Source organism: Hyperoodon ampullatus, assembly GCF_949752795.1.
Source record: "Hyperoodon ampullatus genome assembly, chromosome: 2".
In the NCBI taxonomy this organism is placed as follows: Eukaryota; Metazoa; Chordata; class Mammalia; order Artiodactyla; family Ziphiidae; genus Hyperoodon; species Hyperoodon ampullatus.
In genome coordinates this window covers 193455169-193482655 of record NC_136915.1, presented here as the reverse complement: position 1 = coordinate 193482655, position 27487 = coordinate 193455169, and the positions used below count along the sequence as shown (strand labels likewise).

Sequence of the window (27487 nt, the reverse complement as noted above, 5' to 3'; positions counted from 1 at the left end):
TGTCTTACCATCTTAGAATGACCACTGTAGCACCTTCTCTGAGATTTGCTTTCTTATGCCAATAAATAAGTAAATTATTAAATGAATTAACAAATTTGAAATGTCTATATATCATTAAAAGAAGTAAGACATTTTCACTGAATTCATTCATTCATCATTCCTTTATCACATACTTTACCAGTTAGCAAGTTGCATCAGGCAGGGTGCCAGGTATTAGAAAGGAAATGGTGAGCCTCAAGGAGGACACATGATGATAGAAAATACTTATACTGGGCTTTCTCTGCACCAGGAACTGTTCTAGGCATCTTGCACATATTAACTCATTTATTCCTTATAAGCACTGTGTAAATGAGGGTAATATTTTATCTATATTTTGTAAGTGAGGAGCTAGACAGACACATAGACTAATTTGCCTTTACACCAAGGAAGTCTGGCCCCATGGTCCATGCTTCCAGTCACCATCAGTTTCTCTTCACTTGGCTTAATAAAGGAATGCCTAGCACGGTGCTAGGCACACCGTATGTATTTGAAAATTGCATATTTAGCCAAACTTCTTACAGCCTAAAGGAGGAGAGGCCATTTGGAAAGCATCAAACCCATCTGTGGGGAAGCGTTCACTCCCTAAAGCCCATAAATTATTCAGCTCCCTCACATTAAAGAGTGCAGAACACTTTTAAGGAGCTCAGCTATCTCACTGGTTGGTATGTACTTGACTTTGCCAATCATCATGTAAATTTCCAAAACTTTTCATGCGAGCTAAGTGGTCGTGTTAAGTTTTCATATAAATTTGACGCAGGAACAACGCTCGTTATTGCTATTGCAATGAGTTATGCTGTCATCTGACAAATTGAAGGCTGTAGGCATAACCTCTTGTGTCTTTGATCATTTGCTATAGATTCGTGGTTTGACCAAATCAATGATACACATTACAGCCAGAGAATTTATTACAAAGGACAAAAATTAATTATGTTTATTGAGGAAGCCCTTTTAGTTACACATATACAAATTAAATCAATGTCCTAATTCTCCACGGAGAAAACCTTTCAAAGATGTCACTGTAAGGCCCTAGAGAAAATAATTACTTATTCTGTACATCTGAAAGAATATATGTGTTTATTTTCTCAGCATGCTTGCTATGATCTAAATTTGTTGGTGAAATATGTAGTAAATGCGGATTAGGCAGACAATCTGAGTGAGCCTATTATAGTCATAATCTATTCTCATCTTATCTCTCTATTATAACATATTCTTAAAATCACTGAAAAATTCTCCTATTACTCCAATGTTCACTGCCTGAACAAGCTACAATATTAAAATGGGGGAGGGATAAGAGTAAACCAGAATGAGAGACCCATTTAACAGAAGTTGCCCGAAGGTGCTGGTGAGGTATTGCTTAAGTGAAGAGTCATAAAGCTTATAGTAATTAATGATTTGTCAGGATCTAAGAGGAATAATTCAAAAGGGAATGGTTGTCAGGTGAGATACTAGGGTCATGAAAAGAAACATATCCTTCACTGGAAACAGCGAGGCGCTGAGGAATCTCTTCCTTTTTCTACTGCTTTGAGAGGCATGATTTGCGTGCTAAAAATTCTTACCAACAAGGACAGTTCAACGAGGAGAGATGCGCCAGACACACACGGTGCTGGCTCCTGGGCCCTCTCAGTCCTGCTGGGCTGCTTTGTGTAACTTGGCATGGTGATGTGTTCAGACTGGATGGATCAAAGCACCCAAGAGCCAACTGTGAGCATTCAAAGGCAAAGAAGGCTTCAGATGATCTGGAAGTTATCTTGGTGCAAAGCTTCCCGGTGTTTTAATTTCTTGTAGCATTTTACCTTTGGAGCTTTGCAGAATTTAACTGTGGTTGAAGTTAAGTGCTCAGCTGGGTGCTTGCTTCTATCATTTTTCCTAATGAATGCACTACAAGAAATTGGATTATCTTACTTGAATTTCCTTACCTATTTGTCTAAGCTGTTCAAATCTTTTCACTGGAACAAATTCTCTGAGCTTCTTCCCGCTTCTGTGGGGGGAATAAGAGATACAGGGATGCTCTTAACTGCTAGATAAATCTAGCTACTTAAGTGAAAGACCACAGCTGGGTGGCTGCTCCAAGCAATAGTAGGAAAGTGGGTTAAGAGAAGAAATATAGGGCCTTATTAAAATTTCAAGGGCGATTGAGACAGGCAAGATATAATGAATAGTATTGGAATTTGGCCAGGTCAATGGTGTTAAAGCTCACTCAAAGAAATAGATAAATTTGAGGCCCTGGCCTTTGTTTAACCTCCCATCCAAAAGATGATTCTCCTTTGTCAAAACTTTTGATGATATTCCAGAATATTTGTTTAATAGGTGACAAAGAAGGAATGCTGCCTTCAATTTAATCACCTTAGGCTCTGCAGAACCCAGGTGTTAAGTAGAAAATTAGACAGCTTTTATCTTTATATGCCTCTTTCTTCCTACTTATTAAATCATTGAAACAAAGTAACATATTAAAACATTTAAATCACAAAATGAAACGGTCACATATGGAAGAATATTAAAGAAACAAAGTTCCCCATCATGAAAAGGTGCACAAAAAATGAAATCTTAACTCTATTGTTGAATATTGGGTTCAGAGTTACAAAAAAAGTTTTATAGTAATTATCTAGGCAGCATCTTTGCATTAAAATAAAATTATGTTAGTTTCAATAAGAAGAGGCATAAAAATTTCACTATTTGCCAAAACTGACCCAAAGAATGAGGGTAGGTATAAATTTTCCAACTTATGAAACTTATTCTAACCTCCTACCAAGATGTCACTGATAGTATTCTAAATTTATAATAAAATATTCTATAAATATGGAAAACAAAAAACCCATCCTACTATTCTTAATGTGCTTCCTGAAATTGAAAAGTCATTTTAAAGGGTCTTCTAAATATCATCTTCAATGATAATTAGAAAATAGAATTTCATTGTGCACATTTATAATTGCCTTGTGCTACCACAAGGACATTGATCTTTAGTTTGCTTTTTACATACATTTTTAGAGTTGGAAAGAATCAAAGAAGTCATCCAGTTCAACCAACCACTCAATGCGGGATCTCATCTTTACTACCCATGAACAATTCCAATCCCGTAGAACCTTGTTTCTTCATGAGGATGCTTGTACCATTTGTAAGACAGCTTTAATTGTTTGAAAGTCATTCCTTTGAACTGAGTTTTGCTTTTGTTACTACCTATGCTGATTCTAGTTGTCTCCTTCAAAAGAGAGTAGCATATGTTTAATCATTATCTTGATCTGGATTCTTGATACATGAGTGTGCTCCCTTTACAACAAATTTGTGAAGCTATAAATGTATGATGTGTGCACTTTTCTGCACGTATGTTATACTTCAATAAAATGTTTACAAGAAACAAAAACCAAAAAAAAGGAAGAGGAATCACCATATCTGGATTAGTGCAGTTTTTCAGGAGAAGGTAAACTACAATTTTAGGAGGGAGGCTTCTAAAGAAAACCCATGAAGAAGACTGTACTATATACATACGGCTTTTACAGCAGAGTATCTGTGATACTTATGAAATGTTTCATTCAGACCTTCCTTCTCAGAGTCAGACCATGATGAGAGGAGTTGAAAATGAGCCTGAAATAGCTTCATTACATAGCTTCATCTCAGAGGCATTAAAAGTGAGTCTATTTCCTCTTCTGTCAAGAAGGGTTGACAGAGTTTTGGATTAGGAAATCTATCGCATAAAATTTTAATGAATTTATTAGGAACCATTAAAATAGAAAAAGAGAGATGTGAGCAAAGCAAGACAGAGAGAGATTGAGAATGAAGAAAGATGGGAGTAAACCAGGCTAACCTATATCTATAAAACAGCTATGAACACTCTTGAGAAAGAAGAACAGAGCCGGAGGTATCACGCTCCCTGATTTCAAACTATACTACAAAGCTACAGTCATCACAATGAGTGGTACTGTCACAAAAACAGACACATAAATGGATGGAACAGAATAGAGATCCCAGAATAGAGTTAAATGCACACAGTTATGTTCAATTAATCTATGATAAAGCAGGTAAGAATATACAATGGAGAAAAGATAGACTCTTCCATAAATGGTATTGGGAAAACTGAGCAGCTACATGTAAAAGAATCAAACTGGACCACTTTCTCATACCATATACAAGAATAAACTAAAAATGGATTAAAAACTTAAATGTAAGACCTGAAACCATAAAATTCCTAGAAGAAAACATTGGCAGTAAGCTCTCTGACATCAGCCTTAGCAATATTTTTTTGGATATGTCTCCTAAAGCAAAGGAAACAGAAACAAAAATACACAAGTGAGACTACATCAAACTAAAAAGCTTTTCACAGCAAAGAAACCATCAACAAAATGAAAAGGCAACTGCTGAATGGGAGAATATATTTGCAAATAATATATATGATAAGGGGTTAATATCCAAAATATACAAAGAACTCACACAACTCAACACCAAAAAAAAAAGATTAGAAAATGGGCAGAGGACCTGAATAGACATTTTTCTAAAGAGATACAGATGGCCAACAGGCACAAGAAAGATGCTCAACATCACTAATCATCAGGGAAATACAAATCGAAACCAAAATGAGACACCACCTCACACCTGTCAGAATGGCTATTATTAAAAAGACAACAAATAACAGTGTTGGTGAGGATGTGGAGGAAAGGGAGCCCTCCTGCGCTGTTGGTGGGAATGGAAATTGGTGCAGCCACTGTGGAAAACAGTGTGGAGGTTCCTCAAAAAATTAAAAATAGGACCACCATACGATCTAGCAATTCCAGTTCTGGGTATTTAGCAACCACCCCCACAAAAGAAAAGAAAAGAAAATCCACCAAAAACACTAATTCGAACAGATACAGGCACCCATATGTTCATAGCAACACTATTTACAACAGCCAAGAAATGGAAGCAACCTCAGTGTCCATTGACAGAGGGATGGATAAAGAAGATTTGTAATATGCAAAGAAATATTACTCAGCCACGAAAAAATAAAATCCTGCCATTTGTGACAACATGGATGAATCCAGAGGGTATTATGCTAAATGAAATAAGTCAGACAGAGAAAGACCAATACTGCATGATCGCACTTATATGTGGAATCTAAAAAACAAAGCAAACAAACAAAACAAAATGAAAACAGACTCATAGATAACAGAGAACAAAAGGGTGACTCCCAGAAGGGAGGGAATGGTGTGGGGTGGCTGGGCAAAATAGGTTGAGGGGATTAAGAGGTACAAACCTCCAGTTATGTAATAAATAAGTCACAGGAATGTAAATGCAGCAAAAGGAATATGGTCAATAATATTGTAATTACATTGTATGGGGCTAGATGGTTACTAGACTTACCCTGGTGACCATTTCATAATACATGTAAATGTCAAATCATTATGTAGTACCCCTGAAACTAACATAATATTGTACATAAACTATATTTCAATAAAAGTGGTGGTATAATTTAAAACAACAGCTATGTAACTACCTGGAAAATTTCAAATAATAAACACATATTGATCTAAACTGTGAATCCAATTTAAATAAAAATCAACTTCTTTGTGGAGAGCTGGCAACCTTGCTTGGATGGGTTTAAAAAATTTTAAACAATGGCTAACATCTGCATGATTGTATGATACTTGGGAAGTATTGAAAGTTTTACGTATCAAACAGGGCCTACCCATACATAGCTTTATCCTATCTCCTTTCTCCCCTACCCCACACACACTTTGGGAGATAAACCAGGAAAGTCAAACTGGAAAAAACAACCACAAAACATTGTTGTATGTCAACAAAACCTTGTGGCCTTGCTTTAAGAAGCCAACTCAACAAGGGTAGCACTACTAAAACATCTCACTGGTAAAGCTACTTTTGTCACAAACCAATGAACTGAAAATACTTAAAGATAATGCCAAAGGGTAACAGCAGGCACAGAGCTGGGGCAACCTTGCCTTAAGTGGCAAAGTGCTTCATTGTACAAATGATTGTAATCACATTCCCAATAATAACTCCTACAGATTTGACATTATCAGTTAAAAAGAAATCATGAAATCATAAAAAAGGACTCAACCAAATTTTAAAGGATTTCATGGTTTTTTTTAAAAATAGATCTTTATTGGAGTATAATTGCCTCACAATACGGTGTTAGTTTCCATTGCACAACAAAGAGAATCAGCCATATGCATGCACATGTCCCCATATCCCTTCCCTCTTGAGCCTCCCTCCCATCCTCCCTATCCCACCCCTCTAGGTAATCGCAGAGCACCAAACCGAACTCCCTATGCTATGCTGCTGCTTCCCACCGGCCAACTATTTTACATTCCGCAGTGTATATATGTTGATGCTACTCTCTCTTCACCCCAGCTTCGCCCTCCCACTCCACGTCCTCAAGTTCATTCTCTATGTCTACCTCTTTATTCCTGTCCTGCAACTAGGTTCATCAGTACCATTTTTTTTTAGATTCCATATATATGTGTTAGCATATGGTATTTGTTTTTCTCTTTCTGACTTATTTTAATCTGTATGACAGACTCTAGGTCCATCCACCTCACTACAAGTAACTCAATTTCCTTTCTTTTTATGGCTGAGTAATATTCCATTGTATATATGTGCCACACCATCTTTATCCACTCATCTGTCAATGGATATTTAGGTTGGTTCCACGTCCTGGCTGTTGTAAATACTGCTGCAATGAACACTATGGTGCATGTCTCTTTTTGAATTATGGTTTTCTCATGGTATATGCCCAGTAGTGGGACTGCTGCATCATGTGGTAGTCCTCATTTTAGTGTTTTAAGGAATCTTCATACTGTTTTCCATAGTGGTTGTATCAATTTACATTCCCACCAACAGTGTAAGAGGTTTCCCTTTTCACCACACCCTTTCCAGCATTTATTGTTTCTGGCTTTTTTGACAATGGTCATTCTGACTGGCATGAGGTGATATCTCATTGTAGTTTTGATTTGCATTTCTCTAATAATTAGTGATGTTGAGCATCTTTTCATGTACCTCTTGGCCATCTGTATGTCTTCCTTGGTGAAATGTCTATTTAGGTCTTCTGCCCATTTTTTAACTGGATTGTTTGGTTTTCTGACATTGAGCTCCATGAGCTGTTTGTATATTTTGGAGATTAATCCTTCATCTGTTGTTTCAGTTGCAAACATTTTCTCACATTCTGAAGGTTGTCTTTTCATCTTGTTTATGTTTTCCTTTGCTGTGCAAAAGCTTTTAAGTTTAATTAAGTCCCATTTGTTTATTTTTGTTATTTCTGTTACTCTAGGAGGTAGGTCAAAAAAAGACGTTGCTGTGGTTTATGTCAAAGAGTGTTTTTCCTATGTTTTCCTCTAAAAGTTTTATAGTGCCTGGTCTTACATTTAAGTCTTTAACTATTTGGAGTCTATTTTTGTGTATGGTGTTTAAGAGTGTTCTAATTTCATTCTTTTACGTGAAGCTGTCCAGTTTTCCCAGCACCACTTATTGAAGAGGCTGTCTATTCTCCATTGTATGTTCTTGCTTCCTTTGTCATAAATTAGGTGCCCGTATGTGCATGGGTTTCTCTCTGGGTTTTCTATCCTGTACCATTGATCTAAATTTCTGTTTTTGTGCCAGTACCATACTGTCTTGATTACTGTAGCTTTGTGGTAGAGTTTGAAGTCGGGGAGCCTGATTCCTCCAACTCCATTTTTCTTTGTCAAGATGGCTTTGGCTATTCATGGTCTTTTGTGTTTCCATATGAGTTGTAAGATTTTTTGTTCTAATCCTGTGAAGAATGCCATTGGTAGTTTGATAGGGATTGCATTGAATCTGTATATGGCTTTGGGTAGTATAGTCATTTTCACAATATTCATTCTTCCAATCCAAGAACGTGGTATATTTCTCCATCTGTTTATGTCATCTTTGATTTCTTTCAACAGTGTTTTATAGTATTCAGAGTACAAGTCTTTTGCCTCCTTAGGCAGGTTTATTTCTAGGTATTTTATTCTTTTTGTTGCAGTATTAAATGGGAGTGTTTCCTTAATTTCTCTTTCTGATTTTCCATTACTGGTGTATAGGAATGCCAGAGATTTCTGTGCATTAATTTTGTATCCTGCAACCTTACCAAATTCATTGATTAGTTCTAGTAGTTTTCTGGTGGCATATTTAGGATTTTCTATGTATAGTATCATGTCATTGGCAAATAGTGACAGTTTTACTTCTTCTTTTCCAATTTGTATTCCTTTCATTTCTTTTTCTTCTTTGATTGCTGTGGCTAGGTCTTACAAAACTATGTTGAATAAGAGTGGTGAGAGTGGACATCCTTGTCTTGTTCCTGATCTTAGTGGAAATGCCAACAGTTTTTCACCATTGAGTATGACGCTTGCTGTGGGTTTGTCATATATGGCCTTTATTATGTTGAGGTAGGTGCCCTCTATGCCCATTTTCTGGACAGTTTTTATCATAAATGGGTGTTGAATTTTGTCAAAAGCTTTTCCTGCATCTATTGAGATGATCATATGGTTTTTATTCCTTAATTTGTTAATGTAGTGTATCACATTGATTGATTTGAATATATTGAAGAATCCTTGCATCCCTGGGGTAAATCCCACTTGATCATGGTGTATGATCCTTTTAATGTGCTGTTGGATTCTGTTTGCTAGTATTTTGTTCAGGATTTTTGCATCTATGTTCATCAGTGATATTGGTCTATAATTTTCTTTTTTTGTGATATCTTCTTCTGGTTTTGGTATCAGGGTGATGGTGGCTTCTTAGAATAAATTTGGGAGTGTTTCTCCCTCTGCAATTTTTTGGAAGAATTTGAGAAGGATTGGTGTTAGTGCTTCTCTAAATGTTTGATAGAATTCGCCTGTGAAGCCATCTGGTCCTGGACTTTTGTTTGTTGGAAGACTTTTAATTACAGTTTCAATTTCATTACTTGTGATAGGTCTGTTTATATTTTCTAATTCTTCCCGGTTCAGTGTTGGAAAATTGTACTTTTCCATTTCTTCGTGGTTGTCCACTTTATTGGCATATAGGTGTTTGTAGTAGTCTCTTATAATCCTTTGTATTTCTGCAGTGTCAGCTGTGATTTCTCCTTTTTCATTTCTGATTTTATTGACTTTCATCCTCTCCATTTTTTTCTTGATGACCCTAGCTGAGGGTTTATCAATTTTGTATATCTTCTCAAAGAACCAGATTTTAGTTTTATTGATCTTTGATATTGTTTTCTTCATTTCTATTTCATTTATTTCTGCTCTGATCTTTATGATTTCTTTCCTTCTACTGACTTTCAGTTTCCTTTGTTCTTCTTTCTCTAGTTGTTTTAAGTGTAGGGTTAGATTGTTTGAGATTTTTCTTGTTTCTTGAGGTGAGATTGAACTGCACTAAACTTCCCTCTTAGAACTGCTTTTGCTGTGTCCCATAGGTTTTGGGTTGTCATGTTTTTGTTTGTTTCTCTGTGTTTTTTTATTTCTTCTTTGATTTCTTTAGTGATCTCTTGGTTATTTAGTAGCACACTGTTTAGCCTCCATGTATTTGTGTTTTTTACAATTTTTTTCCTGTAATTGATTTCCAATCCCATAGCATTGTGTTCAGAAAAGATGCTTGATATGATTTCAATTTTCTTAAATTTTCCAAGGCCTGATTTGTGACCCAAGGTGTGATCTATCCTGGCGAATGTTCCATGTGCACTTGAGAAGATAGTGTATTCTGCCACTTTTAGGTGGAATGTTCTATAAATATCAATTAGATCTATCTGGTCTATTGTGTCATTTAAAGCTTGTGTTTCCTTATTTATTTTCTGTTTAGATGATTTGTCCATTGGTGTAAGTGAGGTGTTAAAGTCCCCTAATATTATTGTGTTACTTTCGATTTCTCCTTTCATGGTTGTTAGCATTTGCCTTATGTATTGAGGTGTTCCTCAATACATAAACATTTATAATTGACAGATCTTCTTCTTGGATTGATCCTTTGATCATTATGTAGTGTCCCTCCTTATCTCTTATAACAGTCTTTATTTTAAATTCTATTTTATCTGATACGAGTATTGCTACTCCAGCTTTCTTTTGATTTCCATTTGCATGGAATATCTTATTCCATCCCCTCACTTTCAGTTTGTATGTGTCCCTAGGTCTGAAGTGGGTCTCTTGTAGATGGCATATATATGGGTCTTATTTTTGTATCCATTCAGCCAGTCTGTGTCTTTTGGTTGGGGCATTTAATCCATTTACATTCAAAGTTATTATCGATATGTATGTTCCTATTACCATTTTCAAAATTGTTTTGGGTTTGTTTTTGTGGGTCTTTTTCTTGTCTTGTGTTTCCCGCTTAGAGAAGATTCTTTAGCATTTGTTGTAAAGCTGGTTTGGTGGTGCTGAATTCTCTTAGCTTTTGCTTGTCTGAAAAGCTTTTGACTTCTCTATCGAATCTGAGTGAGATCCTTGCTGGATAGAGTAGTTTTGGTTGTAGGTTTTTCTCTTTCATCACTTTAAGTATATCCTGCCACTCCCTTGTGGCCTGCAGAGTTTCCACTGAAAAATCAGCTGATAATCTTATGGGGATTCCTTTGTATGTTATATTTTGTTTTTCCCTTGCTGCTTTTCATATTTTTTCTTTGAATTTAATTTTTGTTAGTTTTATTAATATGTGTCTTGGTGTGTTTTTCCTAGAGTTTATCCTGTATGGGACTCTCTTTTCTTCCTGGACTTGGGTGACTATTTCCTTTCCCATGTTAGGGAAGTTTTCCACTATAATCCCTTCAAAGATTTTCTCAGACTGTTTCTTTTTCTCTTCTTCTTCTGGGACCCCTATAATTTGAATGTTGGTGCCTTTAGTGTTGCCCCAGAGGTCTCTGAGATTGTCTTCAATTCTTTTCATTCCTTTATCTTTATTCTGCTCCTCATCAGTTGTTTCCACCATTTTGTCTTCCAGCTCTCTTATTCGTTCTTCTGCCTCAGTTATTGTTATTGATTCCTTCTAGTTATTTTTCATTTCAGTTATTGTGTTGTTCATCTCTGTTTGTTTGTTCTTTAGTTCTTCTAGATCTTTGTTAAGTATTTCTTGTATTTTCTCAAGCCGTGCTTCCATTCTATTTCCAAGACTCTGGATCATCTTTACTATCATTACTGTGAATTCTTTTTAAGGTAGATTGCCTATTTCTTCTTCAATTATTTGCTCTTATAGGTTTTTACCTTGCTCCTTCTTCTGTGACATACTTTTTGCCATCTCATTTTTTTTCATGAGTGGGATTGTGTTCCTGTTTTACTGGTTGTTTGGCTTGAGGCTTCCAACACTGGAGTTTGTAGGCTATTGGGTAGAGCTGGGTCTTGGTGCTGAGATGAGGAACTCTGTGAGATCTCACTCTAATGAATATTCCCTGGGGTCTGAGGTTCTCTGTTAGTCCAGTGGTTTGGACTCAGAGCTCCCACTGCAGGACCCTCTGCCCGACCACAGGCTCGTGAATCAAAATCCCAAAAGCCACGTGGGGTGGCAAAAAAAAGAGAGAGAGAGAACAATAACAAATTAAAAAATAAAATTAGACTAGGAAACTAACAGATATGTTAGAAAGAATGCAAAAATAAAATGTAGATGAATCAACAACGAGAAGGTACATCAGTACCACAATAGTAAAAAAGAGGAAGTAAAGGGGGGGGATGGGAAAGGTCTTGGCTGTAGAGAGCGGGGCCTAAGTAAGGGTGAGGCTTGGGTGGTGGGCAGGGCCCATGCTCAGGACCCACAGGGCTGGAAAAGGCCCTGGGGGCTGTGGTGGGTGGGGCTTAGGCTCAAGGAACAGAGGGGCCCAGGTGTGCCCCCCACCCCTTGTCTCAGAGGGCAGGGTACCTCACCTGGGAGCCCAGCAGGCTTCCTGAGCTCGAGTGGGCAGGGCAAACGCCCTCCTCTCCTCTCCTGCTCCTCCAGTCTGGGGTCTGGGAGGGCCCCTCTCATCTGCCTCTCCTGATCTCCCCAGCCTCCCTCCTATGCCCCCAGGACCAATGCGGCCAGGGGGAGTGGAGAGGAAGGGGGGGCCTTGGAGGGCAGGGGACTGTCCTGGGAGCTCAGCCAGATCCCTGGGCCTGAGTGGGCGGGGTAATCACCCTCTGCTCCTCTCCCGCTCCTCCTAGAGGGCCCCTCCCACCTGCCTCTCCTGATCTCCCCAGTCTCCCTCCTGTGCCCCCAAGGACCCAGGTAAATAAGTAGGTGGTAGAGACTGAGTCTACCCTGGATATTCAGCATCCCTGCAGATTCTTGATGGGTGCACCAAGAATGCAAGACCCTAACCATTCTTTACCTGGGCCAATACTTAGCGTTGGTTTTTGCAGCAAGGAACTTTGAGGGATGAGGTTACATCTCCCTTTGGGACAAAAATCAGACTTGCTTGCTGCTTGCTATAAAAGCAGTGGATTCCCCAAGTGATTGCTCCTCTGTGTGATGCAAATTCACTGCATGCACCCCGTCCATTTGAGCCCATTCACATCCCTGTAAGACTTGCATGCTGGCAAAGTCTATGTGAACACAATGCTCAAGCTGCCTGCTGTGCTGTGAGTAATAAAGTCCTTTGTCTCTGACTCAAGGTTTATGTCTTCTGCCAGAATCGATGAAACAACAGGCTAACTCACTGGCTATAAGGAGGGTAAAATTAAATCTCAGACCCAACAGTTATGGCAACAAAGATGAGATGCTGACAGAGACACAGATTTCTGGAAGAAGAATGTCAAGGGCCCTTCAGGATGGGTTCAGGGACAGAGCATGACTCTCTGGCCTCTCCCCCAAGTGATGGGTGAGACAGGGAAGCAGGGGACCTGCACCATCCTACCTAAGATTGAGCAACAGGGGGTAGCATTAAAATAAGCAGCCCCAAATGATGCCCTGGTGGTTGCCAGATCTCCCTGGGCAGGATGAGGAAGGAATGCTGTCCTGGCAACAGGCAGCAAGCCCCACAGCTCCAGCTGAGTGGCAGCAGGTGTGTGCTGCTGAGTCAAGGAGAATTGGAAGCTAAAATAGATTCTTTCAACAATGAGGACCTTGTTATTCAGTACAGAACCGCAGACAGACCAACACGTTATAGGTTGGTTTGGATGAGTCACAAGCAGTCACATGAAACTGAAACTGAATGATGCAAAAACGTACTGTGTGGTGCGGACCTGTTGTCTCCCTGCATGACCCTCGGTACCTCCCTCCCCCTGTAACATGACTTCAGCTGCTTTAAGGACAAATATCCCTGTCCACGCAGGACCTTGAGTCACTATTTCACCCAGAGGTGGAGCTGCTCTTGCAGCCTCCTTTGACAGGGCAGAGGGCAGGGCGTGCAAAGGGCAGAAACGAAGGGGCCTCCCAGCCCAGGGGCCCACCAGACATCAGGAGACCCTGGGGAAGGAGTAGCTCTGGCGCTTGGACTCCATTCCTGGAGTAAGGACCAAACTGGGTGAACAGCTTTCCGGCAACCCTCCACCCTCTTCCTCAAGGGCAAACCTCCCCCCACCTAGCACTCCTGCACTCCCAACTGGGAGACTGTGTGGGCTTTTTCATGGTTGGTGCTTTAACTCCTAAGTCACCATGGGTTACAGTCCTTAGTCTGTGTTCCTGAGATAAAAATGGCATCCAAATTCAATGCATGGAGTTTGGATGGGGCTGGTAGAGGGAAAGGATAAAGTGACCTTATGGGTGGGAACCCTGGGCTGAATCGATGCACAGCTGTGGCTTCCACATCTGTACATATAATGGAAATAATGGGTTCTATGCCTGCACTTCCCCAATCCAGAAGTGTCAGAGGGGTTTCTCCCATTTAGGGTTTGCCACATGTATTGTCCCCTCCAGGCTGGTGCAATAGAAACAATGTAGAATCTGAGGAGGAGAAAGGAGTATCAGAGCTTTAGATGCTGGGGAATTGATAGAGGCTGTTTCTCTGTATTATATACCTGATCTAATCCAATTACACCCCTCTGAAAACAGACACACACAAAGGCAGCTACTAATCTCTGTTGCAACTGAATGCACCCGATTCATGGCAACCTGCGACTCTCGGACATGACAGACCCGTTTTGAATGGTCAACCTGGACTTCAGTGCAAATATGGAGAGGACCTTCAGGCCTTGTTAGTCAAATGGGAATGATATATTCAAGATCACGGCTGATTTGGTCTTAGCAGCATCTTGGTTTTACATGAAAATGTGGCAGCTATTCCTTTGGGGGAAAAAAACTTCATTCCCCATTCAACTACCTTGAATATAACCACTTACTCAACGGGGCCCTCCATCCACAGAGATTAGGATCCTCTTATGCCTGGGCCTGATCAGACCAAGTTAAAGGCTGATGGTGTTCATGGGAAAGCATTGGTCATCCATCCCCCAACAACTCCAGAAAGCTGACTGAGATAAGGTCTGGTCAGTACAATGGCCTGAATGGAAAGCTGGTCCTCCTTGCCTTAGACAACAGTCTTATGGACAAGGCATTTTATGTTTTTACTAGTTCTTGGGCTACAGTTAATGATCTGCCACTTGGAAGACCACAGGCTGGCCGGTTAAAGATCCTCCTCTTCAGGGCCTTCAATTGTGGAAGCAAATTTCAATTGCCCATCGGACAGTCTGGTCCAGTCACACGGATCACCAGGGGAAGGACCCACTGTCTGATGAGGCTGAATCAAGATGCTCATCAAGCCTGAACCACCCAGATCACTGCTATCACCGCCTGAATCCATTCTTGTACAAGACAAAACAATAGGTCAACCATCAGGGAAGACATGACTGTGATCTAGAAGGACCACTGTGTGCCAGACTCTGACTCCTGCCACAGTTGGTCCAATAGTCCAGCAGTGAAGGAGGTCACATTCTACAGGGGAGCATTTTCCTGTCTCCTTTTAGAAAATTGACTAGTGGATCTCTGACTCTCCCTGGGGACTGCCATTGGCACCTTGTCACTAGAGATACATTTTCAGGTTATGTTGTTGCTGTTCCATTCTGATCAGCTGACTCTAGTTTTCAGTTTTCCAGACCTTCTGCAATCTGACAGTAGCATTTTTTTTTTTTTTTTTTCTTATAAAGGCCCCCAACAATGGACGGATAGTCAAGATAAACAAAGGACATTCCACATGCCTTTATTCTCTGATAAGGCTGCTGGCACCACTAAGAGGTGGCACAGACTTTTAGAAAATTTCATTGAAGTATATTTGATTTTTTTTCCTTACTCAAATGCCTTATGTCTTCTGCCAGCATCCATGAAGCAGTAACACACTAAGTTATGAACTTGTAAGTAGGATAAAATCGAATCTCAAATCCAATAGATTTAGTGGGTGGAATATGAGGTGGTTCTTCTCTGAGTGAAATTAGAAACCTGATAATAACCGAAGGTAACAAAGAGGGAGGAGGTAATGGAAGTTTGAAGAAAGAGAAAGTATAAAAAGGTCATCTTCGGAAGTAGACCTCGAAAAGGAGTGTTCTCTAAGGGCTAGGAGTCTCCTGGAAATTTGTGGTCATAAATATCAAGTGATATTCATCAGTTAAGTGTGTGAGTTGTGAGTTTTTCTCCAGCCACACTCAAATTGCTTGTAGGTGTGCAGAAGATGAAGTGTGAGGTTTAATCTTATGTGTACTTCTGCCAGGTAAGTATAATGGAGAGAGACAGGATCTGGGGAGCTGAGGTTATATGCAAGGAAATAGTTGCAGTATTAGACTGAAGTCTTAGCTGAGACAGAGGGTGAGGCAATGAATAAAAAATCTGTTGGACACATGCTTTTCAGTTGAAGCCTAATGTGGTTTTGCATCCCCTCCCTCTGGCCACCCTGTTGTCTGCCCCTGGGGTTCAGCTCAAGGATTCAGTGTCTTGCTTTGGGTGACTGTCATTGGAAAATCTCCACCAGGAGGCTAGAGACCAGTCTCAGTTCTTTCACCTGGGACCCCTCCCCCGCCCCACCCCCCGATCCCCACCCGCTGCCCCTGCCCTTTGGGTTTGGGAGTGCCACCCGCTCTGGGAACAGCAGGGTGTGGCACCCAGCCGCACCCGCCCCGTGGGTGTCACAGCAGCCTCCCTTTCTTTGATATATGTTTTCAAAAATGAAAAATTCTTACTGACTACTCATAACTTGGTTGTATTTTATATTAACAGCCTTTAATAAAGCCATTTAAAATTTGAAAAAAAAAAAAAAAAAAAATCTGTTGGGACAATTGACTAGGTGCAATGAAAAAGTGTTGGCAAGTAAGTGAACTGGAGAAATGGAGGTTATGGTCAGAGAATAGAATGATGGAAAATGAGGTTTTTAGTGAGCTATTGGTGACAATAAGGTCTACATTGTGACCACAGAAGTGGTTAGAAGTTGCCGGGTGGCAGTCAGAGTCATTTGGAAATAACGAGGTCAAATGACTGGGAAATAAGGTTTGCAGGGATATTCCATATGGGTGTCTCCAAGAATGATAAGTAAGATACTAAAATCTTCAATGACTAAAGTGAAGGTTCCAGGGGGTGGGAGGAGGATTGTAATAAGGAGAAGCAGTAGGTGCCATCGTATATGAAGACATATGCTTCCAAATGAGTTGGGGATTTGAATGAAGAGGGAGGAGCAGTTGCTTAGAGGTAGAAATAAAGTAAAAGGACATTGAGTTGATTTTGGGGACCAGTCAAACATGGGATTTGGGAGAAGAATAAAAAACAACTGCCATATGAGAGGGCTGCAGAAGAATAATACCCTGAGAATATAGCTAGATTGTAGCTAAAGCATGTAGGTGAAAGAAATGTTTGAAAAAGAGGTTGAGGAGAGTGATAATTGAGTTTATAATAAATTTTGAGATCTTTAGCATATAGTGGGACGTTCAGAAAAGGATGGGAAATCAGGTGAAATTAGGCAATGGCCAGAGCATTTTGGCATCAGAGACTAGGGCCTGATGGGCCGAAATGAAGAGACCTGGGGTGCTGGGACATCTGTGAGTGATGGAGGTAAGCTGACTGGTAAGTCACGGTGAGACCATTCCTGACAGACTTCAGAGGAAGTTATAGTCAGCTCTGATTTCAGCCTTTTCAAGAGTAGCTGCTTAAGTGCTGACTAGGAAGAGGTGAAGAGGACCACTACGGAAGGAGGGGTGGTTTTTACCAAGAGCAGGTATAACAAAACGTTTCATGGGAAAAAGAGATGCAACCCTTTAGTCAGAGATTTGGTTGATCTAAGGTTTTGGATGCTTTCCCGAGGCCTGGGACCTGAGCTACTCAGGGCTGGAGTAAAGCTCTAGACAAATGTGTATGTGGAGGTGGACAGGGAGGCAGTCAGGGAGGCGGATGGGGTCGGGGGAGAAGGGTGTTTCTGAAGAGTCTTCCGTGTTAATGTCAGAAGACAGACTTTCTGAATAAACAACCACAGCAGTAGACTTTGGTAAAAGCCATAATCTTTGATTTGGTCAGTTGGTGGTCACTAATGTTGCTCTTTCTAAAGATTAGCATGCTTAAAGAAACTTTGGGGGATCTTGAGCAGCAAGAAGCAGAATGGGGTTTCCAGATGGCCATCCTCACAAGCAGCAAACACGCAGCTGGCCCGGTTATATGCAGGCTTGCCGTGTGGGCTCTTGTAAGCACAATTCCTAGTATCTGCAACCTCTTCTCTGAACATCTGTTTCAAGTCCTTGTTCTAACAATACCTGGCTATTGTTAGAGAATGGTACTTCCCTTACAGGTCTTATAAGTGGTGGAGGCCCATATCTCTCACACAAAAACAGAATCCAAGTTGCAAGGACAGTGCCTGTGGCATGACGATGTGGATTATTGAGAATTTAATTGTGAATTTCCTGGTGAAGGATTTGCAATGGTTTTATTCTTTAGTTTTAGAAAACTGTTTTCTCTTTCAAATACACGTTGGCCAGAATCCTTGATTTGGAGAATTGACATCTGTCTGCTGGTTATCCATTTGAGAGCTTTTCCTTAGCTTGTTTGACGGTAAGTCAACAAAATAATGCTAACCTAATAAAGCAGCCACAGCCTGTGAAGCCGCTGTTACCTGTCTCTGTCCTGATGGTCTCACAGACATGTCCATCTCTGGATCTGATCTGCATTTGATCTTCCAAATCTTGACTGTTAAATTTCCCTATTAGATATAATATCTTTTTAGATAGTAGGTAGTAAGCATAATGAACATGGTTTTCAAAATCTGTCTATGTATAAGGAGGTGACACACCTTTCTTAATTGTTGTAGCTAAGAGAGCAGAATCAAAAGTAGTACAAGCAGGAATGTGCTCATATGTACTATAAAGAGTTTTGTTTATAGATGTTAGTATTCATAGTAAAAGCAAAGGTAAATGAATTGGATTAATCTATTGAAAATATTAATATTAATAAATGCCTTATTAAGTAAATAAGGATGGAAGCAAAGTTGGCTCTTTTAGGGTTACAGCTTTATATGTGCATCTAATATCTGTTCAAGTTATTTAAGATCTATACTCTCAAACTTGAAATTTTAAGTAAGGAAAAAAGTGCATCTCTAAGAACAGCGAGCCAAAAACAAGTGAACCAATTCTATGGAAGATTTCTCTGTAGGCAGGAGATGCCTACAGCCCCATATACTTGCTTCATTGCTTCACGAATACAGGAAGCTTTCCATGTTACATGTTTGGCCCTATGTGCCTATTTTAGTTGGATTTAGGTAGAATGACAGGATTTAACTTTTAAGGAAAAGTGAACACTTCATTTTTAACAACATTGTGCTTGAGGCAGATGAACCTGAGAACGAGAGACCCTGTGAACAGTCACTTTGCCAGGTGGCACTCATCGGGGTGTTTACTGTTGAGAACCCCTCTGTTTCTGCCTGAGGTTTGAAGCCAGGACGTCACAGAATCCTCTGCTGCACCGCCCAGTTCTTCCCATGCACAGAGCAGATGGGTGAAGCAGAATAAAATCCCCACCTCAGAGGCAACAAGGAAGCACTCCAGAGACCAGCAATGGTGTTGTTCTTTGCTGGAGTAAATGCTAATTGGAGTTGGTGAGTGAAAGTTAGAGCTGAAAATTGGACTTGGCTTACGAGCAGTTGGGAAACTCATTGAAGGTATTATCACTATCACATTTTGATAAACAGAAACAAAATGTTCACATTAAAAACATGAGTCAATTGTTTCCAATTTAGCTTGGTTAGAACACGATGCTTCAAGGGTAAGCACACAGGTCATGAGATCCTTTCTCAATTTTTAGAAGCAACATGATCATTTGTATGAAAAAACTACCAAGTCATTTGGATTCTCATAATTTCCGCTAAATTCTATCTGGCAAAAATAGCATAAATAGGTCCTCTTTCCTGATTTCTCTGACTGTACCTTTTTATGGTTTCACTGTGACAGTTATCGTACCGTCTTGTATTCTTGTGCATCTTTTTCCTCCCGCTCTTTCACTTTCCTTTGGGAAGATACCATGTATTTTCATCATTATATCCCTAGAACTGAGTCCAGTACCCCAAAGTGAAAAGTTAAAACATGATAGAAAGAAGCAGCCAACATTCCTTCTAGTAGTGGTCAAGGATGGTCATACAAAATAAAGATAATTTACAGCTTTGGACTGGACTGAACAGTGTTTTTCAACTACAGGCTTTCTCCAATTATAGATTTATTTAGTTTACCATTAAAATTATGTGAATATGTGGGTTTTAAGTAAATGCACAGACTTTAAATCAAGTGTTTATGCACCATTCTCATTTCAAGTTGAGCATTGCAGCTATAGGCACAAACTGGCTATGGCAGTGTGTGAGGATATTTTGCCAAAGAATATTTTTTAATGATTTTGAGATTATTAGAGAAGAGTAACCATTATTGCATCTAGGCTCATGAGTTTCCAAGTTTCAGTTCTGATCATTAAAATACCTAAATGGATCTTCAGACTTTTCTCAATCATCTTATCAAATAATGCTTCTGGTTTCTGTGGGCTCAACTTGCCTTACCTGTTGAAAGTCCCAGAAGAAACCCTGGTAAAAGCTGGTCCCCCTTCAGAGGGGCTTGGTTCCTCTCATTAGGATTCTCTGCCCCCTTTTACCCATGTTTTCACTATTTCCCATTTTCCATGGCTTTAAGCTCTCTTTATTTCTCTCTCTCTCTCTGAGTACTGTCTTCAGGGACCCTCAGTTAATTTCTACTCTGGTATATTTCACTTTTACATTATAAAAAAGCTAAAGAATTGCATTCAATATCCAACCACAACCATTTTTAATTTGGAACATAACTGTACATGTAGTAAAGAGCAACAAATACATCCTTAATTATAATTTAAAAAATGGAAACGTTTGTAGCTATATTTAACAACTCTAATGGTTTCTTTGAATGGAGCTCTGTCATTAAATGTATTATTCACAATTATATTTTTCATCATGATGGAAATTTATTTTAATATAACAAGTGATAGAACTGCAAATATGTATAGCTTGCAAAAAAGTAAACTGGGTCATTTATATCCTCAGCAGAGATCAGTAGGAGCCCCGGTGGCACCAGATATACCAAGCAGACTAAACTAACACTGCCACAATTCTGAAATCTAACTGCTTATTGGACCTATATAGCCCACAAAAGTGGGCTATGACCTGTTTGCCCAAAATAAAAAGGTGACTGCCCGCTAAAATTTTAAAAATTCAAATAAGACTAATAGTTTCCTAGCATAATATCCAAAATGTCCTGGTTACGAATGAAAAGTCACCCATCATACCAAGAATCAGGAAAACCACAACTTGAGTGAGAAAAGAAAGTCATCAGCTCAACCTGAGCTGGATCAGATTTTGGAATTATCTGACAAAGATTTAAAGTAACCATCATAAATTATTTAATAAGCAATTACAAATTCTCTTGAGATAAAAAGGAAAGGTAGATAAAAGGAAAAATAGAAATAAAAGGAAATAAAAGATAAAAGGAAAAATAGAAATTATCAGCAAGGAATTAGATGCTACAAAAAATGGAAATTATAAAACTGGAAAATAAAATAGGAGAAATAATCAATTCTCTGAATGGGTACAATAGTAGAGAGGAGATGAAAGAGAAAGAGAATAAAATTAGTGAATTTGAAGACACATCAATAGAATTTACCCATTCTAAACAAAGGAGAGAAAAACAAATGAACAGAACCTCAGGAATCTGTGGGAAAATAGCAAAAGACACAAAACTTATATTATCAGAGTTGCAGGAGAAGAAGAAGAGTAGGGCTGAAAGAGCATTAAAAAAAAAAAACTTGGCTAAAGAGATCCTAAATTTGGCAAAAGACATAAATCCACAGATTTGAAAAGCTGAGTGAATTCCAAATAAGAAAAACCCAAATAAATTGACACCAAGACACATCATAAATAAAATTCCAAAAACTAAAGACAGAGTTGAAAGTGTTATCACTACCACACTTTTTCTCTACAAGTAGCCAGAGGAAGGCTGCCAATTTCAATGATAGCAGATTTCTCATTTGAAACCATGGAGTGCAGAAGGAAATGATGTAGAATTTTTCAAATGCTGAAAGAAAAGAATTGTCAACCATGAATTCTATATTCAACAAACTACACTTCAGGAACAAATGGGCAATAAAGACTTTCTCAGATAAAGGAAAACCAAAAGAATTGTCACTAGCACACCTTTTTTTTTTTTATGTGGACTATTTTTTAAGTCTTTATTGAATTTGTTACAACGTTGTTTCTGCTGTAAGTCTTGGTTTTTTGGCCCTGAGGCATGTGGGATCTTAGCTCCCCAGCCAGGGATGGAACCTGCACCCCTGCATTGGAAGGTGAAGTCTTAACCATTGGATTGCCAGGGAAGTCCCAGCATACCTACTCTTAAAGAAAAGCTAAAGGAAGTTCTTTAAACAGAATGTAAACAGTAGAATAAGAATCTTGAGGCAAAAGGCAGAAAGGAAGAACAATGGAGAGGGCAGGTAAATATAATAGAACATTCTTCTCTGCATGAGTTTTCTAAATCATATGTAATGATTAAAATAAGAATTATAATACCATCTTATCCTCAAGACAATGATATTTTAAAGTGGGGAAGACAAAGGGACCTAAGTGGAAATAGAGTCTTCCTCCACTTCACCCAAAATTGTAACATGTTAATACCAATAGGCTATGATAAGTTACATGTGTATATTGTAATACCCAGAACAACCACTATGAAAACTACACAATACAGCTGAAAATACTATAAATAAATCAAGATGAAATCCTAAAAAAACGGTCAAGTAACCCACAGAAAGATAAGAAAAGAGAAACAAAGAAATCAAACAGAAAACAGAAAATAAAATGGCAGAGTTCACCCCTAATATATCAATAATTACTTCAAGGTAAATGGTCTAACTATATCAGTTAAAAGACAGAGGTTGACAGCATAATTTTGAAAAAGCATGACCCAATAATATGCTTTTTAATATGCCATTTAGAAGAAACTCACTTCAAGTTCAATAAGTAAGTTGAAAGTGTAAGGATGGAAAAAGGCATACCATGCAAATGTTAATTTTTTTAAAAGGCAGGAGCGTGATTATTTATGTAGAAAATATGAAAGAATTGACAAAAAATCTCCTGGAACTAATAAATGATTATAGCAAGGTTGCAGAGTACAAGGTTAATATAATATACAAAAGTCAATTGCTTTTCTACATAACAGCAATGAACAAGTAGAATTTGAAATTAACAACACAACACCATTTACATTGGCACCCCCAAGTGAAATATGAAATGAAATACTTAGGTATAAATCTAACAAAATATGTATAAGATTGATATGAGTAAAACTACAAAGCCCTGGTGAAAGATATCAAAGAACTAAATAAATGGAGAGATATCCCACGTTCATGGATAGGAAGACTCAATATTGTCAAGATGTCAGTTTTTCCCAATGAGCTCTTAACCAAAATCCCAGCAAGTTGTTACATAGATATCAACAAACTGATCCTAAAGTTTATATGGAGAGGCAAAAGGCCCAGAATAGCCAACACAATATTGAATTAGAAGAACACAGTTGGAGGACTGACACTACCCAAGTTCAAGACTTCAAGACAGCAATCAAGACAGTGTGGTACAGGCAAAAGAACACACAAATAGATAAATAGAACAGGATAGAGAATCCAGAAACAGTTTAATGTAAATATAGACAACTGATCATTGACAAAGGAGCAGAGGCAATTCAATGGAACAAAGACAGTCTTTTCAATAAATGGTGGTGGAACAATTGTATGGCCACAAGCAGAAAAATGAAGCTAGAAACAGACCTTACTCCCTTCACAAAAATTAACACAAAATGTGTCACAGACCTAAATACAAAAAGAAAACTACAAAACACCTAGAAGAAAACATGGGAGAAAACCTGTTGATAGGTAACTTTGGGTAAGTTAACTTTTTAGATACAACACTGAAGGCATGATCCATGAAAGGAATAACTGATAAACATCACTAAAATTAAAAACTTCTGCTTTGCCAAAGAAAATGTCAAAAGAATGAGAAGACAAAGTGGATAACTGTTCATGAAGCCCATTTTCTTTTTATTTTAGGTACACCACAAAACTAGATTTCCCAGTCTCTGCTGCAGTTAAATGTGGTCCTAAAACTAAATTTGACCAATGGTATGTGAGTAGAAGACATAGTCACCACTTTTAGGGCCATAAAAAACTTTCTAGATGCCACACTCCGTTGTCTTTCCTCCACCAGTTGCTTGTTGCAATAGAGCATGGTAAACTTGGAAACCACGTTTTGAAGATGGAAAAAAAAGAGAGGAACTTGTGACCCTGAATCACTATTTGAAGGACAATTGATTATGAGAACCCATTTTTGGAATTCACACAAGTGGAAAATAAGCAATTTCATTAAGCCATACATGGGGCAGTCCAGGACTTCTTAACTCATATAGTCATTCTTGGCTGCTCCTCAGAAATTAAGGCCAACACACTTCCCTGGAACATCTCACTGCCTCTCCTGTGTGGATCTGCAGATTCTTTGGTCAACCATGTTCTTTTATCTGATAAGGCAACATTAGCAATGGCCTCTGACTTTGATAGAATCTCTTCTTTATAACCCTACACCCAATAAAAAATTTTAGAACTCCCTTACCTTGTTCCAAGAGGGATTTAAAGTAGCTGACAAAAATACTTACACTATACCAGGATCAAACAATTCAGAAAAAATAAGAAAAAAAAAAGACAAACATAAGAAACAGAAACAGGAAATTTAAATAACCTCAGAGGTAGGGTAAATACAGAAATATATTCCAGAAAAACATATATGCTTGTAGAACCCACTTTTACCTATAAGATTTCTGGCATCTTACATTGTTGGGAAATGTGACGTACTGCAAGATTTATTTCATGCTTTTTTTCATTTATCAATATTTATTTGCACACATTTTACTACGGGAAAAAGCATGCAAGCTAGAAGCTATTCAGGAAAAACAATACTTATACTGATGTTGACACTGGAGAGGCTTTTCCCCTGTGTATTTTTCATAGAGGGGACAGTGAATAAGGAAATCTTCTACAGCAACCTTACAGCAAACACTGCCATCAAATAAATAGACCCCCTCCCCCTTTTTTTCTTTTCTCAGAAATCCCCGATAGCAGCTGAAATATTTTCCTCAGATATCACTGGATCTATTGAGAAAAGAATAAGATAGAAATCTAGGTTGTAATTAGTTTTCTCAGTGGTATCCATGCAATTGTAGGTAAGCTGCTACTCATTACCAAATACGGGACTGTCTCCAAACTTCTGAAAAGTTTCAAGAAATGGGAGCAGACACAAACACAACTGTTCATTGGAAAACATATGTGCACATTTCCTCTGCATTTTAGAGTAAGAATGCTGTAGAACAAGTTAGAATCATTTAAATTTGATATAGGGAACAACTTTAGCTATAGAATAGTTGATTACTTGAGACTAGATAATTTTTCTGTGTAAATATAAGTACGTTAACTTATTTAAGCAAATTTGAATAACATCAAATGTAACATCATTATAAAATTTAATGACATAAAAATTCCAACATTTTCTGTTTATAAGGTGAAGAATTTGAGTCAGCTTCTAATTCCCAGGATAATATATACAAGTATTTCCCTTTTCGTACACCTCTTCTATCCCTATTTTTAACATTTTCCTCATGATCTGAGGAATTATGATATGCAAAATGAGGTATTTTTCAGGCCCACAAGGGGGACCCTTTGCACCACGGCAACAGAGGTTTTACGACACAGATCTCACTGCTCATCCACAATTTGGTTGAATGCGTGATCTGCCATCAAACGCTAGAAAGTCAAGGCATCTCCCCAGCCCTGGGCCTCACCTGTGAGTCCAGGTGGACAGATGCAGATGTAACCTGAGGCTTCGGGGCGGCCGGACAGAGAGAGCAGCTGGGCAAGGCGCCCATGCCCTTCCCCTGAAGACAGCTCCACGCATTCCCCATCAGACTGGCAGGGGCTACTACTGCATTCATCGATGTCGGTCTCACACTGGGTCCCCGTGTACCCTGCAGGATAAACGTTCAGAGAAGCTGCTGAGTCAAAGCCCCTCAACCATAGAGTATGTGCCTGACCGGAGGCTGGCCACTGTGCTGGCACCAGTTAACAAGGTGCTGGGCCTCCCTCAAGGAGCTGGCAAGGGATCTGGTAAGGGAGGCTTCCACGAACATGAGTAATAGTAACAATGGAGTCACTCCTACAATATCGATCAATGCTTTTAATAAAGATTGGATGAACAAGGAACTTCAGGATAACCTTGATCTAACCTGGACATTTTAACTAGACTCCAATTCCTCAAATATTCCAATTGTTTGAATGTTAAGCAAGGAAAAAAAATGATATATTTTTCCAGAGAATAGCTGTAAAATCAGCAGGATCTACATAGCCAAACCTAAATTCTTCTCTTAAAACTCAAAGTAAAGGTAAATGATTGCTTCTTAACACTCAGTGAGACAATAAAATAGTGATTTGTATTTGAATGGATTTAGCTGGGTCATTTTGTTAGGGACAAGAATAAAAACAATAAAACATGAATGATTTAGTACTTTATAAAACATTTTAATGTTAAATATAAAAGAAAGTCCCTACCAGAACTATTCCTCTGGTTTTACATACATATGCCCTGTTAAAACTATATATGTACATATTTATTGTGTGTGTGTTAACATAACTGGAATTGTACTGCACGCATCCTTCTGCAACTTGCTTTTTGAACTCCCTTGCACGGTCTATACATGTTAAATTTACAATCCAGAGTTGTAAAGGCTATAAGTCAAATCATGGTATTTCTTTACTTTAAAACCATTCAATGGCTTCCCTTTTCACACAGAATAAAACTTAAAATCGTTAACCTGACCGGCCCCCTTTATTATCTGGCCCTAATCCCATCTCTGCATTCCTGTCCCTAGAATGTTTTCTACCCCAGGGCCTTTATAACATTGTTGCCTCTCCAGAAAACCCTTCTCCAAGACTGTGCTTGGATAACTCTGAGCTTTCAGGCTCCGTCTCTTATCCTCATGGTCAGATCTAAGTAAGATCCTTTTTTCTCTTATATACTCAATTCTTTCCTTTCATTGTCTTACAATGATTGCTATTATATACTTACTTTTATAGTTATCTTTTAAAATTTATTTACATATATAGCTTTCAGTTGTTGATGTATTTGATAGCTGTCTCCCTCAACAGACTGTAAGCTTCACAAAAGCAGGGACTGTTTGTTTATTCTCCACTCCAGGACAGAGCAACACCTGAGTAGTAGGCCTTCAATCAATGTCCGAATGAGATTCAAGTAGTTCTAATCAACAATTTAGATGATAATCCTAGCTTAGCAGATAAACTAGAGAATTGATGAACTCTTAATAAGCAGATAATGAGAATATGATGTGATCGCTTATTTTGTAATTTTAATAAAAACCTGAACGGGGCCCTATGTCAGATCGTAAGCACAACACAAATTCTGTTGCTCAACAATATAATGCTTTTGTCACATTTGACCCCTGGGGTCTTTGTCAGCGGTCTGAAGAAGAAACTTAGAGTCGAAAAGGAAACTAAAAGCACATGTCAGATCAAGGTCCCACAATCCTTGGTAGTGACCCTCCCCCAGAACCCTCAGTCTTTTATGCCTGAATGTCTACTTTTTAAGTGCTTCTATTTCATACTTAAGGATCTACAAATATTCACTAAATAATGGTTGTCACAAAGCCATTATAAATCCTTGTGCTACAGTCGACTTACTAAAGAAAGTTCTGACTATTTTCAATTTTCTTCTCATTCTAAGTTTGAAGACTCATACACAGGCCAGGTTAGGGAGTAATTTAGAACCTTCATAAGTCCTTTCTGGCTCATGCATTGTCTTATTCTTATCCTGAACATTAGGAAGGTTCTGATTTATAGTCTTACCAGTCCTGTCCCCACCACTGGGGCCCTGTGGGGATGTGCTGTACCCTTTAACCATGTATATAAATAGATTCCTCCAATCAAGGCTACATTTAATAGATTTAACAAGTTTTCCTGTAAAACTCTGTACAAAGAAACAATATGATGCTGAGTCAAGACCCCAGGGTTCTTAAATTATGTGTTTTTTTAAAAAAAA

General features: G+C 38.7%; 1 protein-coding gene across 1 annotated transcript in view; it reads right to left on the bottom strand.

The window, feature by feature from the left end:
• Window positions 1–27487, bottom strand: part of CRB1 (crumbs cell polarity complex component 1) — a gene marked incomplete at both ends in the record, with an annotated part of 253942 nt that overhangs the window by 91371 nt on the left and 135084 nt on the right. Inside the window, one exon of the mRNA XM_079697271.1 lies at window positions 25221–25403. Coding sequence (XP_079553397.1) covers window positions 25221–25403 — 183 coding nt within the window. The remainder of the gene's footprint in view (window positions 1–25220; window positions 25404–27487) is intronic.